General features: G+C 45.6%; 1 protein-coding gene across 4 annotated transcripts in view; it reads left to right on the top strand.

The window, feature by feature from the left end:
- The window catches only part of SCEL (sciellin), an 82025-nt gene that overhangs the window by 40336 nt on the left and 22280 nt on the right, over nt 1-19409 (top strand). For 3 of the 4 annotated variants that reach the window (XM_077343922.1, XM_077343924.1, XM_077343921.1), the window contains exons 10-15: nt 5428-5484; nt 7281-7319; nt 8233-8304; nt 16968-17036; nt 17990-18049; nt 19274-19327. In XM_077343922.1, coding sequence (XP_077200037.1) covers nt 5428-5484; nt 7281-7319; nt 8233-8304; nt 16968-17036; nt 17990-18049; nt 19274-19327 — 351 coding nt within the window. The remainder of the gene's footprint in view (nt 1-5427; nt 5485-7280; nt 7320-8232; nt 8305-16967; nt 17037-17989; nt 18050-19273; nt 19328-19409) is intronic. The other variant, XM_077343923.1, reaches the window with a different exon arrangement.

Below are 19409 nucleotides of genomic sequence, written 5' to 3'. Positions count from 1 at the left end.
GTGCAGGAAAGCCCTCTTTCTCACAAAAGCTCATGCTGGACAGTTTTGTTTTGCTTCAACAGACTAACATGGCTACCTTTCTTAAATAAAGGCTCAGGAGCAGTTTAAAGATTTGCCCAGCCCATAACACCAGAGCCAGTTTAAGGATTCGTGGGCTGCTAGCAGAGTACAGTTGCAGTGGGAGCAGCCAGACAGGAAGCATAGTGGGCCCCCTCAGTGGAAAGGGGTGTCCTTAAAGAGGCAAAGTAGGGGGGAGGAGAGATGGTGATCCATGGGAGGGAAGGCCCTGCACAGGGCCACTGGAAGTGTTTGGCCTGTAGCAGATGCTATATGCGCTGCCCGGATAAACCAGCCTATAAAGGCTACTGCACTTTTAAATTCCCTGTGGTATTAACACTCCAGTACCAAAATAGACACACCCTTACCTCTCAGCTCTTAACATTCCCCCCTCCCATGGCCCAGTGATATTTTAGTAGATTCATCTACCAATTTAAACAGTTTAATTCTTACTACGGACATGAGAGGAGCTCCCCTTCAGAGGGATGCACCAGTGTTTTCTTCTACGACTCAGTTCTCGCTTGTTCTCATCTGAAATCAGGCACTGGGTCATAATGTTTGCTTTAAAAAGAAACACTAAAAAAGAAAAAAGCCCATGGAGAGAGGCAGGGTCACGATGGAAGTGAGCGATGAGCTTTCTTGTAGATAAAGCTTTTTAAAGCCCTGCAGATTGATTTGCGGGAAGGTTGGGGGCGGTTCAAAAGAAAGAAATCTTCAGCGACTTCAAAGGCTGAGCTACTGTTCTTTCTCTTTCATTATCCCGTTGGAAAGCTGAAATTGCCCCTGTCTGTATGTCCTTCATTGGAGGGCAGGTAGATCATGCTTGTTGGATGGGGAAGGTTCACAGGTTCAGTCCCCACCAGGCTCAAGTTAAAGGACCATGGGCAGTTGCTGCAGGGAGGGCTCTTCTCTACCTGAGATCCTGTGGAGCCCCACAAATAAGAAGACCAAGATGTAGAGTAAGACACAAGGCCTGGCAAGCCAAGCACTGTGTAATGTGGCTGGCAGAATTCACATGAGGCGGCCCTCTGCTGAGTCTGACCACGGGGCTATCAAGGTCAGTACTGTCTACTCAGGCTGGCAACAACTCCCTAGGGCAGCCTTTTCCAGCCTTTGGACTGTGGAGGAGCCCCTGGAATAATTTTTCAGGCTTCAAGGAGCCCCAGAAATGATGTCACCTGGCCACGCCTCCCTCCCGCAGCCCCCAGAAGAGACATGTCACCAGTATTAGCAGGCAGTCTCAAGGAGGACTGAGGGAGGGAGGGACAGGAGACAGTTTAAGATAGGAGTAGGCATGCAGACTCCACCCCCTCCGAGGGGGAGAACCCATGAGGTAAAACAGTCAGGAGCAGGGGCTGAGTCCATTAAGGCAGGATGGGAAAGGCTGCAGTAACCCTCCGGAGCTCCCATGGACTCTCAGGGGTTTGTGGACTCTTTGTTGGGACTCCCTGTGCTAGGGCCTCAAGGCCAGGCGAGCATCCCTGGGGCTAGGAATTACCAGCAGATTGGTACCAGCTGAGCGTAGAGCCCTGCACGGCAGTGGTCCCCAACCTTTTTATCACCAGGGACCGGTCAATGCTTGACAATTTTACTGAGGCCTGGGGGGGGTAGTCTTTTGCCGAGGGATGGCGCCGCCTCCTGAGCCCCTGCTCCACTTGCTTTCCCACCAACGCCCCTGACTTCCCTCTGCCTGCTGAGGGGCACTGCCAGCAACAGCTGCGCAGTGACATGCTGAGGGGGAGCCCCACCCATGGCGGCCGCTGGAGAACTCCAAAGGTGAGCTGGCGGCGGAGTGGCAGGGCAGCCCCCAAGGCAGCAGCTGGGGAGGAGGACGAGAAGGAGCTGAGGCCCGGTACCGACTGATCTACAAATCGGTACCAGTCCCCGGACCGGGGGTTGGGGAATGCTACTGCAAGGGACATAGGTCGAAAGACCTTTTAGCTACAGATGGGCTGGATTGCTTGCAAGTGACTATTTTGCTTACCCAAATGCTTCTGCTTGAGGTGAAAATGAGTCACGTCACCTGGGCCTATTCTGCACACAATAGATACTGCACTTTCAATGCCCTTTAGAAGCAGATTTTCCATTTCTGCACAGGAAAATCCAGCTGCCAAAGCACACTGAAAGTGCATTATCCTATGTGTGCAGAGTGGGCCCTGGAGAGGAAAACTGCAATGTTAGTTGCTGTGAACAAGGGTATGATGTGAAGCAACCCTATTTTGTTTGGGGGTTTTATGCAACAAGCCTGAGTTTGCACTGCAGATGGACATTTTAATGGAACATCCACAGGATAATTCTAGCAAATCTCTGCAGTCCAGACCTCCTAAAAATTTTCCCCTGTGTTGCAAAACTGAGCCCTACATTGTGTGCCCAGCCCACACACCCCATTCTGGGAGCCTTTATTTCAGCCCTTTTAAAAAACTATGGCAGTCATTCGCTGCCTTTCTGCCCAGTAGTAAGCCTAATTAATTAGAACTCCAGTGGCACCTGAATGATTAGTGAAATATGCAATGTAATCCAGAAATAGCCTTCTAAACCCATTGTGTTCAACGGATTTAGAAGGGTGTACCTGTGTGGGATTACACTGTGATGCCAGCTCACGTCATCAGATGCTAATTAAACCTGAGATGTGGTGCGCTCTGACCCATGGAAGTTTATGCTGGGGGAAGTTTTTGTCAATCTTTGAAGTGTCTTGGGCCTTCTGTTAAATCTTACAACAGGAGGCTGACATGCCTTGACCTGGATGACTCAGGCTAGCCCAATAGTGTCATATTTCAGGAGCTAAGCAGGGTCAGCTGTCCTTAGTGCTTAGGGTTGTCAGTCTTCAACGGGGGCCAGGAGATCTCCGGTTTGGAGCCTCTCCCCCTGTTTTAAGACTCTTAGAAATAAGGGGAACTTACTGGAACTGGGAGGGAAAAACCAGGAAGTCAATATGACATCCCTGCATCACCCGGAAGTGATGTTGGGAGTGGGACATCATGGGATCATGCTCTGTTTTGGGGCAAAACTCAATGGTAAGAAGCTAATTCTAACATAGAGCTTTTGCCCACAAACCAGAGTGTCACCTCCAACATCTGCGGTGTGGTACTTTATTTCTGGGTGACAGAGAGACATCACTTTTAATTACTGGTTCTTTCATTCCCACTCACTGTAAGCCCCCCACCCCAACCCCCACCCCTGGCTGGTCCTACAGACTTGGCAAACCTATGGAGGACCAACCACCAAAGAAGACTGGTGACACTATGTAGGAGGAGGCAATGCCAAATCACCTCTGCTCATCTTTTGTCACCCTGCCCTGGACAGCCTGGGCTAGGCGGATCTCCTCAGACCTCAGAAGTTAAGTGGAGCCAGCCTGGTTAGTGCCTGGATGGGAGACCGCCAAGGGAGTTCAGGGTTGCTATGCCTTGAAAACCCCGCAGGGCCACCACCGCCAGACCAATATGGCTGCCCTTCTAGAACTAATCTTTTCAGTTCTTTGGGACTTATTTTTTTCAATTTATTTACTTTACTTTGCTCTGGTTCAGCCTCATGGGAGTACTGTGTTCAGTTTTGGACACCACAGTTGAAGAGGGATGGGGACAAAATGGAGTGTGTCCAGAGGAGAGCAACAAAGATGCTGCGGGGTTTGGAGACCAAGACATATGAGGAACGGTTGGGGGAGCTTGGTCTGTTTAGCCTAGAGAGGAGACGACTAAGAGGGGATTTGATAACCATCTTCAAGTATATAAAAAGTTACCATGTAGAGGATGGAGCAGAGTTGTCCTCTCTTGCCCCGAAGGGACGGACCAGAACCAATGGGATGAAATTAATGCAAAAGAAATTCCGTCTAAATTTCCTGACAGAGCAGTTTCTCAGTGGAACGGGCTTCCTCAGAAGGTGGTGGGTTCTCCATCTTTGGAGATTTTTAAACAGAGGCTAGATAGCCATCTGATGGCGAGGCTGATTCTGTGAAGGCTCAAGGGGCTGGCAGGTTACAGTGGATGAGCGATGGGGTTGTGAGTGTCCTGCATACTGCAGGGGGTTGGACTAGATGAAACAGGAGGTCCCTTCCAACTCTATTATTCTATTATTCTATGATTCTGCATGCCACCCTTTTCCTTACTGCAGCCATTTTCAACTTTTTCACCTTTGAGAAACCCCTGAAACATTCTTCAGGCTTCAGGAAACCCCAGAAGTGGCATGAATGTGCAGAATATGGTTGGGAAGCAGAGCTGTGTACAAACCAACCTCGGGCCCCTCCCTTTCCCACCCTCTCCAGGCCAATCATTGGGCATTTTTGAGGGGGATGGGTTGATATGACATGTACGATCACATAAAAGTTAAAAATATATTAAAAATTAATTAACTGCCACCCATTCGGGAAACCCTTTCTCGGCTGTCAAGAAACCCCAGGGAGACATGAAACCCTGGTTGAGATAGTCTGCCTTACTTGATACAGAATTAAAACTGCATTTATAATGCTGCACAAACAAAAGGGTGTCACTGGAGACATTCGTGCAATAAAATGTCAAAATGACACATCATGGTGGGTTGGTTCCCATGTCCAGCAGTACAAGAAGCACACCCCCTCCAGTGAGTATTTTGACACATTGATTGTTACTGGCTCTGGATTTTTAAGCAAGGATCCTGAAATCCTTGTCGATTGAATAGTGCTGCTGGGTTTTAAGGCACATTCATGTGATTCTCAAGAAGACTTCAGCCCTGGCACTTAACAAGAGACTTCATCAGCGCTGTGAGCGTTTTCTAATATAAATAAATTCCATATTTAGCATCTTCAGCCTTTTTTTTCCTCGGGAGCTCCGAGTCTAAAAATTCTCTTTACATTTCAAATGACTCTTTTGATTTATTCAGAAGAGTGGAGTATTTTTGCCCATGCTGCTCATCGAAAATTAATATGGCATAATCTCGTATAGATGCTTTGCAATTAGCATGGTGGAGTGTCTAAAGCAGGGGTAGTCAACCTGTGGTCCTCCAGATGTCCATGGACTACAATTCCCATGAGCCCCTGCCAGCTTTTGCTGGCAGGGGCTAATGGGAATTGTAGTCCATGGACATCTGGAGGACCACAGGTTGACTACCCCTGGTCTAAAGCAGTGGTCCTCATCTGGGGGGGGGCAGATCCCCCCTGGCCAGATGTAGAAGATGGGGATAAGGGTTGCCAAATCCAGGCTGGGAAACTCCTGGGACTCTGGGGGTGTGGCCTGAGGGACCTCAGTGGGGTACTATGCCACAGACTCCACCCTCCAAAGCAGCCATTTTCTATGGGGAAATTGGTCTCTGTAGCCTGGGGATGAGCTGCAATCCCAAGGGGTCCCCTATCACCTCACTCCAGTTTATAAATAAATCCAGTACTTCTGTTTCTTGGTGTAGGCAATCCTGGATTCTACCAAATACAACTGCAGCAGTCGTCACAAACGATAATAAACAGTAAGTGATATTTGTGTGTTTATTTAAAAATATTTTTGACTAATTCACACATCATGTTTTTGTTGGAATAGGCAAGATCTGTAGTGTGAGGAGAGGGGGAGCGGGGAGGGAGCAGGGAGTCTGGGTGGTGGGGAGGCCTCTGGCCGGGGTGGAGGCTGCATGGCTACTGGGGGCAGGGCGGTTGCCCTCCAGGCCTCTGGGGGCCAGCATGAAGGCTGCAATGCCAGTGCAGGCCCAGGCACTGCCCTCCAGGCCAGAGGAGGCCAGGACCCTCCTGGGAGAAGAGGTAAGGAGGGAGAGGGGAGGACCCTGTGTGCGTGCTTGTGTGTGTGTGTATGCATGTATGTCTGGGGGGAGGGATGGGGGAGTAGGTCGAGGAAGGGAAAGGGAATGGGATAGAGGGGAGGGGAAGTGAGGAGAGAAGGGATTTGTGTGTGTGTTTGTATGTGTGTGTGTGAGATAGAGAGATGGAGAGAAGGAGGGAGGGAGAGGGATGTATTGAAGAGCTCCAGAGCATGTATGTGTCCCACATACCTGTGAGAGCACTGGGTCTTGGAGCTCTGCTGCTGCTGGCCATGGTGTCTGTGTTCTTCCCAAGCCAGCCTCGCTCTCCAGGGAGTGTGACCAGCCCGGGAAGATGGGTGCCACCACAGCAGAGCTCCAAGGCCCAGCTCTGAGCCTCACAGCTCTGTTGCTGCAGCTGCCAGCTACTAGCATGCTCCCTAAGGTGGGGCAATGGACACCATGTCCATTATCATTTCCATTTTAGGAAGCATGCTAGTAGATGTGTTCCACATCAAAAACTTGGGACAATGTATTTCAATCCATAGCATCTTCATCAGAGGCCAATATAACACACAGTTATACATGTAAAAAAAATTTCTTTAACCAGGGTGTGTGCGGGTAGGGGTGGTAAATAATCTTTATTTAAGTAGAATGCCTTCACCTTTCCTAGGTCTGCCACTTGCTATTATTGGTGGTTGTGCACGGGAGTCGATCAAATTGTGTCTCTCTGTGTGTGCACGATCAGATTTGGGAGAGGAACCTCAGGATGGCAAGATTTGGGGAGGGAAGGCACCTCAACTGCCTAAAGTGCCATAGAATCCACCCTCCAAAACAGCCATTTTCCCCAGGGGAAGGTTTCTCCATTGGTTGGGGATCAACTATAATTCCAGTACTCCAGGACCCACCTTGGAGGCTGGCTGAAGTTGTTTGAGGCTAGAACTTCCTTTGAGAATTGCTGAAGTTGTTTGAGGCTAGAACTTCTTTGCTGAATACAGTTTCTTTAGTGCCATTTTTCAGCTTTGTGCATATGTCAATTATCCTGTCTGTGTTCTTTGACTCTGGAAATATTGCCCTGGACTTCCTCACTGCTGTCAATAAAGGGAAGAAGTCACACCTGCTGCTTGAAACCCAGAAGCACACTGTCATTTTTGTGCATTACTGGATTTTGCTGTAGATAAGAAAACACACTGCTGCTCTGGGGCTTATGTCTGCCTGAACTTCAGGAATGCATCAAGATAGCTGTTGGCGTTAAACTCTGTCCTACAATTAGGGAGGTTTTAATGAGCTGTTTTAAAGCTACGTGTTTTAAGTGAATGTAATTTTAATCACATCTATTGTCTTTCCCCTTCTTGGGTACTAACTGTCTCCCAGGAAAGATGAGCTATGTCAGTGTTGTGAAGGATGTAAACTAGTGTGAAAACTGAGAAATGCTTTGGAGCATCTAAAAGCAGAACCTGAGTGAAATATTGTAATAGCTATCTTGTAATTGGGTTTTCCCTTTCTTTCTGCAGAGTGGCCTCTACTTCAGACAAACCTGGAGGACCAAAGATGTATGTATTCTAGTTCATAATATCATTTGAAATTATATGGATCTTTTTCAGTCTTGATCCTGACCAGGCCATGGTTTGGGAACCGGTTTGGTCACTTGGTGAGATGATCTACATACAGTCCCTCATGTTGCGATGACCCCCAACCATAAAATTATGCAAGTGTTCTTTCACAAAAATTGAACCGAAACGGACCAATGGCGTGAAGATACACTGTTCATGATTGTATATAAATTGTTTTTTTTCTGGGGTTTCTCAGTTCAGTTCTGCCTCTTGTCCCACCATGCTGATCTTGCCCTTTTCCGCTGTTCCAGACAGACAAATGCTCTATCTCGATCTACCCCACAAGGCTGTTGTGTGGATGGCAGCCCCCCCCTCCCCGGCCAAGCTGCTTACCCTGCTGCGACCCCTGTGAAATGGTCGTTCAACCCCCAAAGTGGTCCCAACCCTCAGGTTGAGAACCACTGATCTTACCCAGAAGATGAAGTGGTATTCTCCTAGACCATTGTGTGGCATTTGTAACCACCAGTCATGTGGTATCCCCATGGATGGTCTAGCAGGCTTAGGTTTCAGTGATATTGTCCTGTATTGCTTTTATGCCTTTTTATGTCCCTGCTATGATCTGTGCAATGATGAATCGGTGACATGATGAAATTGGGCTACCCAGGTGAGGGAGGTTTAAGTTTTAAGGCCACTTTAAATATCACTGTTTTGAAAACAGTCAACACTTCAGTCAGGATGTTGATGGTGGTGAGACTTTTAAGGTTTTTAGGAAATAGGTGATTATCTTGTATTTAGCACATGCATGCACAGCCAAAAGCATCTGCTCCCCCCCCCCAGCAGTAAAACTACTTTTGAATACCTGCTAAGCAAATATTATTCCTGCAATAGACAAGCGTTTGACTTTCTTTTACAGGGCAGTGCATTCTTCAAGGCCCATGACTCCTCCAAAGCCAAACAATGTCCCGAATGACCAACTCAGAACAAGGTAACATGAATTGATGATTAGTGCTTTATGGAATAATACAAATGAAGCTCTGAAAGATTTCAGTGCGATGATTAGAGGTTGAAGCCAGGAGAGTTTCAATGATGCTAATGAATTTTCCCAGAAGCATTTTATAGCTCTTGTGATCTGTGGCTTAAACATCATGGGCAAACTATATTATTTGTTAAGGCATGTCATGAAACCCCAACTACTGCTATTTGTAAGCTTAGCAACTTTGAGAGAGGTTGCCTACCGCCCTTCCCCTGGACCTTGCTCTTCAACAGTAACTCTTCCCCCTCCCCACAATGTTTCTTCCACAGTTGATTGGAATCTATGTTGTTTGGCTCTCAGCTTAAATTAGTTCTTCACCTGCAAAGACTTATTACTGAAGCATGTTGTAAGAAAGGCATTAATCACAGTCTGAGCATTGTGTTAGTATCAGGTCTCTCTCCTTGGCCTTTTATGCACTGGTGTTTTCCTTCACTTTCACTGTGCATTTAGATTGGTTTTCCCCGCCCCCAATTCTGCATGTTATCTGACTTCCAGTTCAGACATACACTGGGCTTTCTTTTTCCTTCTGCATGGATATTGCTGCCTTCAGCACACAGTTCATTTTCCATTCACTGTTTCTCTGGGTTTTTTGAAAATGCTAGTGCAGTGGTTTTCCCCCTTGCTTTGTTCCCAGAGCAAAGGTAACAGAAGCATAATGATTCCATCAAATTTTCTCCCCTCTGCCCTTTTCACCTCTGAGGCTACTTCTCCACTGCCCACATTATGCAGTGAGGCTGGTCTCGCCTTATTGGTCAGTTTTGGGCAGGCTGTGCTTTTTCAAATTGTAAGGAAAGATTTTCCCAGCTGCATTTACTGTCGGGTAGCTGTCTTATGGAACATTTATTGCTTCTCCCCCACTTCAGTACTGCTAGGCATTTAAGGTTTCCTTTCTTTTTTAAAATTCAAGCTTGGGTGAAGTCTACCAACCTATCATTGCATCGTTAATCCCCCAATGTTGGTGCTATTTATCTTTACATAAAAGTTTGTGTAGGGTTAAAAAACTCATTAACACTTGTACTACCATTCCAGGATTTTCACCTGGGGGAGGGGGCATAAATGAGGATGTACCAAATAGTGGTGATGATGCTGTGGGTCAGAACAGTGAAGATGGTAGAAGTTTTGAAATCAGCATGGCCAAGGAGTGCTTTGGGGAACGTATCCCCCCCCACAGGTGCTGAGACTGGCCAGAGCTGAGCATCTCCATGGCCCTAGCCAGCTTGGCATCTCTCTGCTGCCAGCCTGTAGCCCCACACACCCACACAGGTGCTCAGAAAGGAGGGGAAGCTAAGTAGGGTGAGTCCTGGTTAGTAGTTGAATGGGAGACAGTCAAGGAATTCCAGGGCCCTTTATGCACGCGTTGGATAATGCACTTTCAATGCAGTTTAGAAGTAGATTATCCTGTTCTGCACAGGAAAATCCAACTGCAAAAGCTCATTGGAAGTGTATTATCCAACCAATGCATAATTGGCCCTGGTTTCCTATGCAGCAGCAGGCAATGGCAAACCATCTCTGATTTTCTCTTGCCTCCAAAGCCTTTTCCCGCCCCTCTTCGGTGTTTAATTTCTAACAATGAGCTTGTTGGCAAAACTAAATAAGATTTCACATTCATCATTGTGTTTAGATGTAATACAATCAACCGGGACAAAAACGCTCCTTGGCCTCATTTAGGGAATTGCCCCCTGGCGTGTTTACCTTTTCTATTCAAACCTGCCGCTGAAGTCAATTGGGAGGTGAAGCGGCAGTGGCTTGCCTTCACCTTTTCCGCAGACTTCCCTGCCAGCTGAAACAAGTCAGAAACCTGGGTGTGCCACAAAAACAATTGAGCAAGGAGGCAGGTGACAGGAGCAGGAACGGATGGCCTCGTTTCCTCATTTCCCTCTGAGTGGCGGCCCAACAGCCCTTCCCATAGCTACATAATTTGGAGGGGCTGGATGTGGTTCTTCGGCATCTTCATATATAGCCTGAGGATGCTGCAATAACCCCCGCAGCATGTACGGGTACACTTAAGCATAACGAAGGAGCACTCCGCCCCCTCTCCAGTTTCCCTTCTTTACAGACTTGGCACTGTGCGATATTATTTTGGGAAGGAAGCGCTGGGCGGCTGTCACATTTCCGTTGTCAGATCTGGAGATCTTAGAGAATAAAATATCAGTGTGCTAACTGGGAAAGCTACCTGCCTACTTGCAAAGGCCCCCTTAAATCCTTTTCCTAATCTCCTTCCCCGTTCATTGCATATGCACGCCCTCCCCAGTGGTTCTGATTATCATATTGGGCTTTCCGTTTTCGGCTGTAACAGTGGTAGAGAACTATAGTTGCTGCATCTGACTGAGCTACAAGTTGCCATGGAAACCTTGCTATATGCTGTTTTCTGTCAGCATCTCGGCTATAAGCAGCTTGAAAAAGCTTAATTGGGCAGATTCTTTATCCTGTAATAGAATCCTGGAATTTGGCTCCCCCCCCCTGTGGGGGGGGAGGTCAAATCTGGGTGAGGAGAGTTCAGAGCCACCGAGTGACCCCAGCTTGGAACATCTTTCTAACAATGAATGTTATAAGAAACCTCAATTTAAAAAAAACAAACCACCATATGTATATTAAGGGGATCATATTAAAATGTATATTAATGAAGGGAGAAGGAGGAAGTGCTCTCTGAAGTTGCTCAAACGGTGTGTGGAAATGTAGTTTTTGGGCTATTAATCTTAACAAGTCAATCTTAACTTTGCAAATATCCAGGCGGAATCATTTGTGCAACCCGGTCCCTCAGTAGGACAGCTGTCTGCCTGATAGATAGGAGCCCTCTCCCAAATACTCCATATTAGCTGCCTGTCTGGATCTGCTGTGAGTGTTTCTTGTGTCATTCCAGCTGACCTACCCTTGTTAGTGGAGAATTGACAACCTCAGCACTAGTAAAAGTTTGGGGTAAGGGGAAAACGAAGCAAAGTACGTTCTGAAGATGCAAACTTGGCTGTGCACAGGCATGTTCTTAAGGAAATGATGCGCTCTAATGAGGAGCCACGAACCTGGTGGGGAGCACATTTCCTTTCTATAGCACAGTCTTGATGCACAGGCATAAGCATTTTCCAGATTGCCCTAATGCAGGCTTTCTCAGCCAGGGTTCGGTGAAACCATGGGGCTACTTGATAGCCCTGGAAGGGATTCCTGAATGGGTGGGAGTTATTTTTTAATATATATTTTTTAATTTCTTAAGCATTTATCGAGTGATATGACCATTAAATGGATTTTGAGGAATGGTAGAGGACAGGAAGGCCTGGAGGATCATTGTCCATGGGGTTGTGATGGGTCGGACACGACTTCACACCTAACAACAATGACCATATACGGTCATGTCAATCCCCCCTTCCCAAAATGTCCAGTGATGGATCTGGAGGGGGTGGTAAGGGGAGGGGCCCCAGGTGAGCATGTACACAGTTATGCTTCCCAACCATATTCTGCACGATTGTGCCACTTACATAGTTTCTTGAAGCCTGAGGACTATTTCAGGGGTTTCTCAATGGTAAAAAGGTTGGGGGGGGGGGGAAGCCTGCCCTAATGGTTTCATTCCCCTGTAACTGGGGGGTTTTCTTGTGCCCAATTCACCTCATTAACATTGCTATGCTGTCCCAGTTTTCCCTTATGCTGCCTCCTCACTGTTCTTTCCTAAAATAGTGTTTCCCATACTTCCCCCCCCCCCCGTTGTGGAATGAATCCTCAAGATCTAAACATCTGAACTACACCAGCCAGCTTGCAGTAGTTAAGAGTGGCGGCATTTAATCTGCAGAACCAGGTTTGATTCCGCACTTCTCCACATGCAACCCTCTGGGTGACCTTGGGTCACAGTTCTCTCAGAGCTCTCTCAGCCTCACCTTGCTCACAGGGTGTCTGTTGTGGGAAAGGAAGGGTTGGTGATTCTAAGCCACTTTGAGGCTCATTTGGGTAGTTAAAAATCAGGGTACAAAGCATTAGCTGTTCTTTTTCTGCTGCTTCCACCTTGTGAATTGTTGCCAAACCCATCTAGAAAGGGTGGGCTTGAGCTGTGATGATTTTTTTTTGACTTGCCTGCCAGTGTTTCAGTGTTTCAGTGTTTCAGTGCTGAGGGGTACTTGTGCTGAAATGGTCAGTCTTCCCTGGGGGGCCCAACACCAGCAGCGAACGAAGGAGAACAATCTTTCCTCTCTCCATTTATTGGGCCTGTGCTACTTATCGATGGTTGTTAAATGAATGATGAGCTGGTTCTATATATACTGAGGGTTCATTCTGGGGTAGCCTTAATTATTCTGCTGCCTGTAGAGAAAATGCAGTTACATATCCAGAAATTTGGAAGCTGTAGTGGAAAACCTCAGAGGGGCAAAAGTTAAAAAGGCATTTTGTGAGGCCAGGAGAATGCAACATTTAAAAATAACTGACAGTGCTGGATAAGTTGTAGATGAATCACAGGGCCATTACTAGCCATTCTCTGGCCATACTTCTGCATCCATAGCTGTAGGGGATGCATCCATGCAGGCCAGCACATAATGAGACAGTATCGTCTCTCTGGCAAAGAGCATTAGAAAACCACAGAAGATGTGCATACCAGCAACATATGGTAAAAACAGTTTCTTGCTGCTAAAAAAATTAAAAATTAGGAGAAAGCTGCTTATTATGACCTAAGTATGTCTGTAACACCAAAGTCACGATTGACAACGAGAACGTTGAATGTATTGATGATTTCATCTTTCTTGGCTCTATGATCACTCAAAGTGGTGGATGCAGCCGTGAAATCAGATGGTGAATAACACTGGGCCGGAACGCAATGTCAGGCATGAACCGAATGTGGAAGAGTCAGGATATCAGTTTTAATACAAAGTGACGGCTAGTCAACGCCGTTGTCTTCCCCATAACAACCTATGGATGCGAAAGCTGGACCCTGAAGAAGGAAGACAGGAGGAGAACAGATGCTTTTGAATTATGGTGTTGGAGACCAATGCTGCGGATACCATGGACCGCCAAAGTTACCAACAAGATGGTTTTGGAGAGGAGCAGGCCAACTATGTCATTAGAAGGGAAGATATTACGGCTGAAGCTCACTTACTTTGGACACATCATGGGATCAAACTCGCTAGAAAAATCATTAATGTTCAGCATGGTCAGCAGCAAAAGGAAACGTGGTTGCCAAAAGATCCGCTGGCTCGACACGATCAAAGCCGATACAGGGATGACCATGAACCAACTAAAAGAAGCAGAGACAGGGACACATGGCGAAGACTTTCCTGTAGAATCGCTGAGGGTTGGACACGACTGAACAGATAGCATCATCATCATCAGCATCATCATCAGCATCATCATGTCTCATTAACCACATTTATATTTTCCATGCAAATAGTGCTAAGGTGTATGACAATGTCTAAGGTGTATGACATGTCAAATAGCGCTAAGGTGTATGACAATAAAGACTGCAGATCTATTTTGGTGCTGCAGGTTGTATTCCAAAGAAAGAGAAGAGAGGAAGCATTTGTCCAACATCAAGTGGAAACAAAACTTTTGAACAGCTTTCCATCTACCCATTTACGGTTGCCATCTGTTTCAATCTGCAGCCAGATATTCTTGTGTTTTCTCTTTTCTTCTGTGCAAATAATCTACTTGTATGTTTTTGAGAACTATTCAGGAATACGGCATGCACATGAGCCATAGAAATCAATAGCGAATTTAGGAGACTATGCTTATACTGCAAGCATAACCGAGCAAGCTGGCGTCACTTTCCCCGTAATTCTTTTGTTCATCCATTTCTTTTCAAAACATCCTGGAAAGGCAGCTTCTTCTCCAACATTTAATCCCCCAAATCACTGTACTCAGCAGTTCAGAATATTTTTGGCAGATTGCAAACCAAAAAAAAAATGAAGCTTTAATGGCTGGCTGCAGAACTGTTTAGCTTCTAATTCATGGCCTAGGCTTCAAGTGAGTTGAATTTAAATCAACTTGGCACTCTCTGGCCAGTGCCTTGGCAGAGAATGAAGGCATCTCCTAAATCAGAACAAATGCTGCTCCTGTCTGGGCTTCATTTACTTGCTGGCTTACAAATCACCCATCCCAGTGCTGACCTGAGCAGAAACTGCCCGAGCCTAGCCAATCGAAATGGCGAGGACACCGTCTTCGAATGCAGTCCTCTATTGCTAAGGCTCTGTTCCAGGTTTCCGTGAAGGCGTGTTGGTCTTTTCCTTGCCAGTCCTCCACCTCTGCAAGAAAAAGGGATACTCCTTTTTGCTTCTGTTAATTCATGGATGCAAATTTCCCGTTGCCTAGCATTCAGAAGACTAACAAATGCTAAACAAAGAAAAAAACCCTGCATGGTGCAACGGAATGCATGCATGGAACCGTTTGTGCCGTTAAAGAAAACCAGAAAGTCTTGTATGAGTGAGGACATCGGTGCATACCCATGCGCAGGTGGCATTTCAGGGTGATGCTGAATAGAAATGCTGGCTCTAGATCTGTCGAGTGGCAACATAAGACATTAAGAAAATGGACGAGTGGTTATTGTTATTTGTGCAGTGCTGTGAATATACAAAGCTCGTAAGACCCTGCCCTCGAGGAGTTATACTTTAGATTTGTTTGTGGAGGAGAGAGGGAGAAAATGATGAATATGTCAGCAAATGCAAGCACTCTTGCTTCAAGTTGCTTGTGATTTGAGCAAGCCAAAAGATTTGTGGAGATGAATGAACAAATGGTTGTGGAGCCTGGCTGGAGGCTTTTAGATTGGGCAGAAGAACAACTAAGGGAGGATTAGAGAGAGTATGATACAATGGAGTGGGGATGAGGATGGTTTTGTTGTGCTCTATTGTAACACTAAAACTCAGGGGTCATCCACAGAAATTAACTCTTGTTCAGGAGAGTTTGTGTAGTCACCCAATAAGCATGGAACTCAATGCTATAGAGTCTGTTACAAAGAAGAAGAGCTGGTTTTTTGTGTGCCTGCCCTTTAGTACCTGAAAACGTCACAATCGCCTTCTCTTCCTCTCCCCACAACAGACATCCTGTAAGGTAGGTGAGGCTGAGAGAGCTCCAAGAGAACTGTGGTTGGCACAAGGTCACCCAGATGGCTGCATGTGAAGGAGGGGGAATCAACCCTTGTTCTCCAGATTAGAGGCCACCGCTCTTAACCACAAAAAAGAAGCTCTTCTTCTAAAAGAGCACTTGAGATATTATTTCAAATTCCTACAATTCTCTCTCTCTCTCTCTCTCTCTCTCTCTCTCTGTCTGTCTTTCTCACACACACATTTTGAGGAAAATATTCTAAAGAACAAAATTTCAGAAGTCTTTCTGCCTTGCTGATAAATGTCAGGTCCAGTAAGCAGTCAGTGTACTAATCTGTGTATATTCTCCCTGAATGGAGGGCAAAATAGTCAAAAGGACAGTGGGGAGTGACCGTTGGCCTGTCTCTCTCCCCCCCCCCCCATCCTGAATCAGTTTAGCTGAAAGCTTTTATTTGAGGAGCACTGAAGACTGAGGGAATGCACTCAAGCACAGTTTGGGTGATGTGGGTCAGAAAGTTTTTGTATGTGAATTAAGAGAAATCAAATTGGAATAATGGGAACCACACCAGTTTTGAATGAATCAGAAAAATACTATGTTGGCTGAATCTTAAAAATATAACTGGTAGGTTCTGAAATAATATGCATCCAATCACTGTGTTCTTTATTCATCTATGGAGGGTACAGCTTTACCCTGCTCATGGGGCTTCCAGGAGGCCTCTAGCTGTCCTCTTTGTGAACGGAATGCCGGACTAGATGGGCTCTTCTTCTATTCTTGTGACAGACACAGGTTCTCCTCCTTAGTGTTCACCTGGAGCATTGAGGGCTTGCCCATCCCTTATTACTATGTTCTTGTGTTCTTATGGTTGAGAGCAAGAACATTCTGTTCTGATCATTGTGCCATTTTGTTAGATGTTTGTGAATTTATTTCATCATATTTCTTTAAAGAATGGAGGAAACCATAAAGACCAGGGGGCCGATTTCCTATGCTATTAAATGATAATAATTAATTCAAATAGTTTTGTTTGACGATGTGTATATTCTGCTGTGAATGGGCAATGTATGTTTTTTTTTCTGCTTTTGTCTAATAATAATAATTTTAAAAACCTATCAGAGTAGGGGAATGACGTCATACAATTAAACTCATTTACCTTCCTGTAACATTAAGTAACATTTGTGTTACACATAATTAAAGGATTCCGGAGTGTGGGAATTCCCCTATTTTTAGCTGCAGATGAAGTATAACTGCCAAGATAATTCTCTTGAGATTATCCAGAAGATTGTTACAGTTTTGGTCTGTCTGTTGCTCTAATCCAGGCTTTCTCTGGCAGCGTTTCGCATTAAACACTTATCAGGTGATATGCCCATACACACAGGGTCCTGTCGACCTGGCCACCCCTCCCAAAATGGCTTGGAGGGGGTGGGAAGGGGAGGGGCCCTGGGTGGGCGTGTCCACAGCTCTGCTTCCCAACCATATTCTGCCACTTCTGGGGTTTCTCAATGCATGAAGAATATTTCAAGGGTTTCTCAGTGGTAAAAGAAAGTTGAGAAAGGCTGCTCTAATCTATTGAAGAACAGTCATTTCTATTACATGAAACTGATATGTCTGTTTTGCAGGCAAATATGTCCAGCAAAACCCAGTGAATCAGAGGCAGGCAGAAACACTACTCCAGAGAGGACTGAAAGGTAGGACCACTAGGACTGAATATTGCATTATAGAGGTATATTTGACATGAATTGTTTAGTGCTTCAAATATCATCTGCGCACTAAAGAATTAAAAATGCAAACTGAGTTCTAAGTATCTGTAATAGTTGTTCCTGTTGAAATCTGCAAGATCTATAGGATGCATGATTCAACAGCATATAAAGAATATCCTACAGACACTATTGGAGGAGATATTTAGCATATTTAGATTAGGAACTTCCTGATATTTTTCAAATAATCTCCTCCAGTGTCCTGATTAGCTCAACAGGAGACTTCCTCCTCTTTTGAGCATACTTCCTCCCTGCTTGCCTAGAGAACGGAACAAGGCAGATTGAATGCAGAACACCAGTTAGACAGTCAGTTACGTCCCTCTCCCTCTCCCTCTCCCTCTCCCTCTCCCTCTCCCTCTCCCTCTCCCTCTCCCTCTCCCTCTCCCTCTCCCTCTCCCTCTCCCTCTCCCTCTCCTTTCTGTACAAAATTTGTTTCTCTTCTTAACTATTATATTCTTTTAAGCAACTTGGTGCTTTATACTCTTTGCATATTTAAACTCTGCCCACAGTTCTGAAGTAGTTGTTCTGTGGAGAGGGGGAGGGGGGATAAGAGTTCACTGGAGTAGGGGCTGATTCCTGGGTCCCCAAACGCTGAGACCACACTCAACACCAGAAATGGGTGATAATATAGTCTTCCCACTTTGACTAGGCAAATTTAAGTTTTAGTGGGGGAACACCTCCGGCTGTCAACCATGCTAAAAGAAGACAACTATATTTCCTACTTCTGGGTTGTTAGCAAACTGTGTTTTGTGGTTCAGTCCAACCTGGCACACTGTAGTTAGATTCCATGTGGCTTGTTTGCTTTCAGCATCAAATTAGTCATGTAGATAACTTGCAGTTGTATTTTTTCCTGTCCTTTACTGGTGATGTTTTGTCCCCAAAAGAAGCCAAGAGCTGGACAATCTCATCCGAGTCAAAGCTGCAGTTGATAGAAGTGAAAAGGGGTAAGTCTCATTCTTTCAAACTGGGGTTAGATTGTGGAGCAGTCCCGTCACATGTTAGATTGTGAGGCAACGAACCCTGATTTCCTCTCAGGGGTTTACATGAATATTAGCGGGGCTGCTCTGGCAGGTGTCTACAATTGGGCCTTCCTGTCCATCTTTATCTCTTTCAAGACCAGATTTAAGAAGGCGGCGATTAGATAATCGTGAGAACTTTTCCTTTATTATTAAGCTCGTATGACCAGAGGTCTTGAGCATAAAACCAATAGATCACAGTAGGATAAAACAAATATTACAAAACATGCCAGAATGGAGAAGACAAAAATACACAACAATAAAAGTACATATATCCCTTAAAAGTCTAAAAAATACATTGGTTAAAACAAATGAACAGATGCCTTAGGCTGATCCTGCCTTGAGCAGGGGGTTGAACTAGATGGCCTGTATGGGCGCTTCCAACTCTATCATTCTATGTGTCTATCTAAAGTTCTCATGCGTTCAGTTCTGTAACTCAGTTGGGGGGCGGGGAGCAGGGATAGATGTCATCATCTTCTGGAGGGGTCCATCAAGTGAGCTCCCTGATTGGGTTTGGGAGACCACCTGGTACCAGATGGCCAAAGACTATAATTAAGCCACAGCCAAGGGGGAAGCCATGGTAACTTCACGATTTGACTGGCCAGTGGCTCTGCCCACATCATGCTTCATTGTGATGGATAGCTACAGAGAGAATGCTTAAGCCTCCAGCTTGGACTCTCATATCTAAGAATGTGTTCCATTAGGTATTGAAGTATGAGGTTGAAAGTTAGCTTTTGTTGTTTTCTTGCTATTAGACTGCAGGGATTGTGTTGCCTGGAAAGATCTTATTTCTTAAGAAACCTTTATAGATTTGACAAAGGTCTGGTTTTTCGTGTGCGTGTAACTTCGAGGACCCACAGGTCTGAGCACAGCTCACCTGCAGAAGAGGCAGTAATGTGGGGGGACCCAGACTTGGATCCATGACATAGATAGTTGTACTGTAAAAGTAAACAGACAAGGCCAGTGGAATAGAGAAACTTTGGATCTTACAATTCCCCCGTTCCCTTTGCTCCACTTTCTTATGCATGTAGATTTGCTATAGTTCTAGGAAAACTAAGCTAGGAGCGTGAAGCATCTTCTCATCATTCTTTTGTCTAATAAATGAGGTCTGGTGCATTGCATGACATTCTTTTTCCTTCTTATTCCTTGAAGAAATCTAGATGATCTAATCAAAGTGAAGCCTGCATCGAACGGCCATAACAAGGGGTAAGTTTTGCAACTGAGGAGCATGTCTGTGGTACAAGCATCATCTGATCTTGAAGTCATCTTCCCTTTCATTCATTTGTTT

The sequence above is a fragment of the Paroedura picta genome, chromosome 6 (genome assembly GCF_049243985.1).
Source record: "Paroedura picta isolate Pp20150507F chromosome 6, Ppicta_v3.0, whole genome shotgun sequence".
Lineage (NCBI taxonomy): Eukaryota > Metazoa > Chordata > Lepidosauria > Squamata > Gekkonidae > Paroedura > Paroedura picta.
This window is presented reverse-complemented; position numbering and strand designations above follow the sequence as displayed.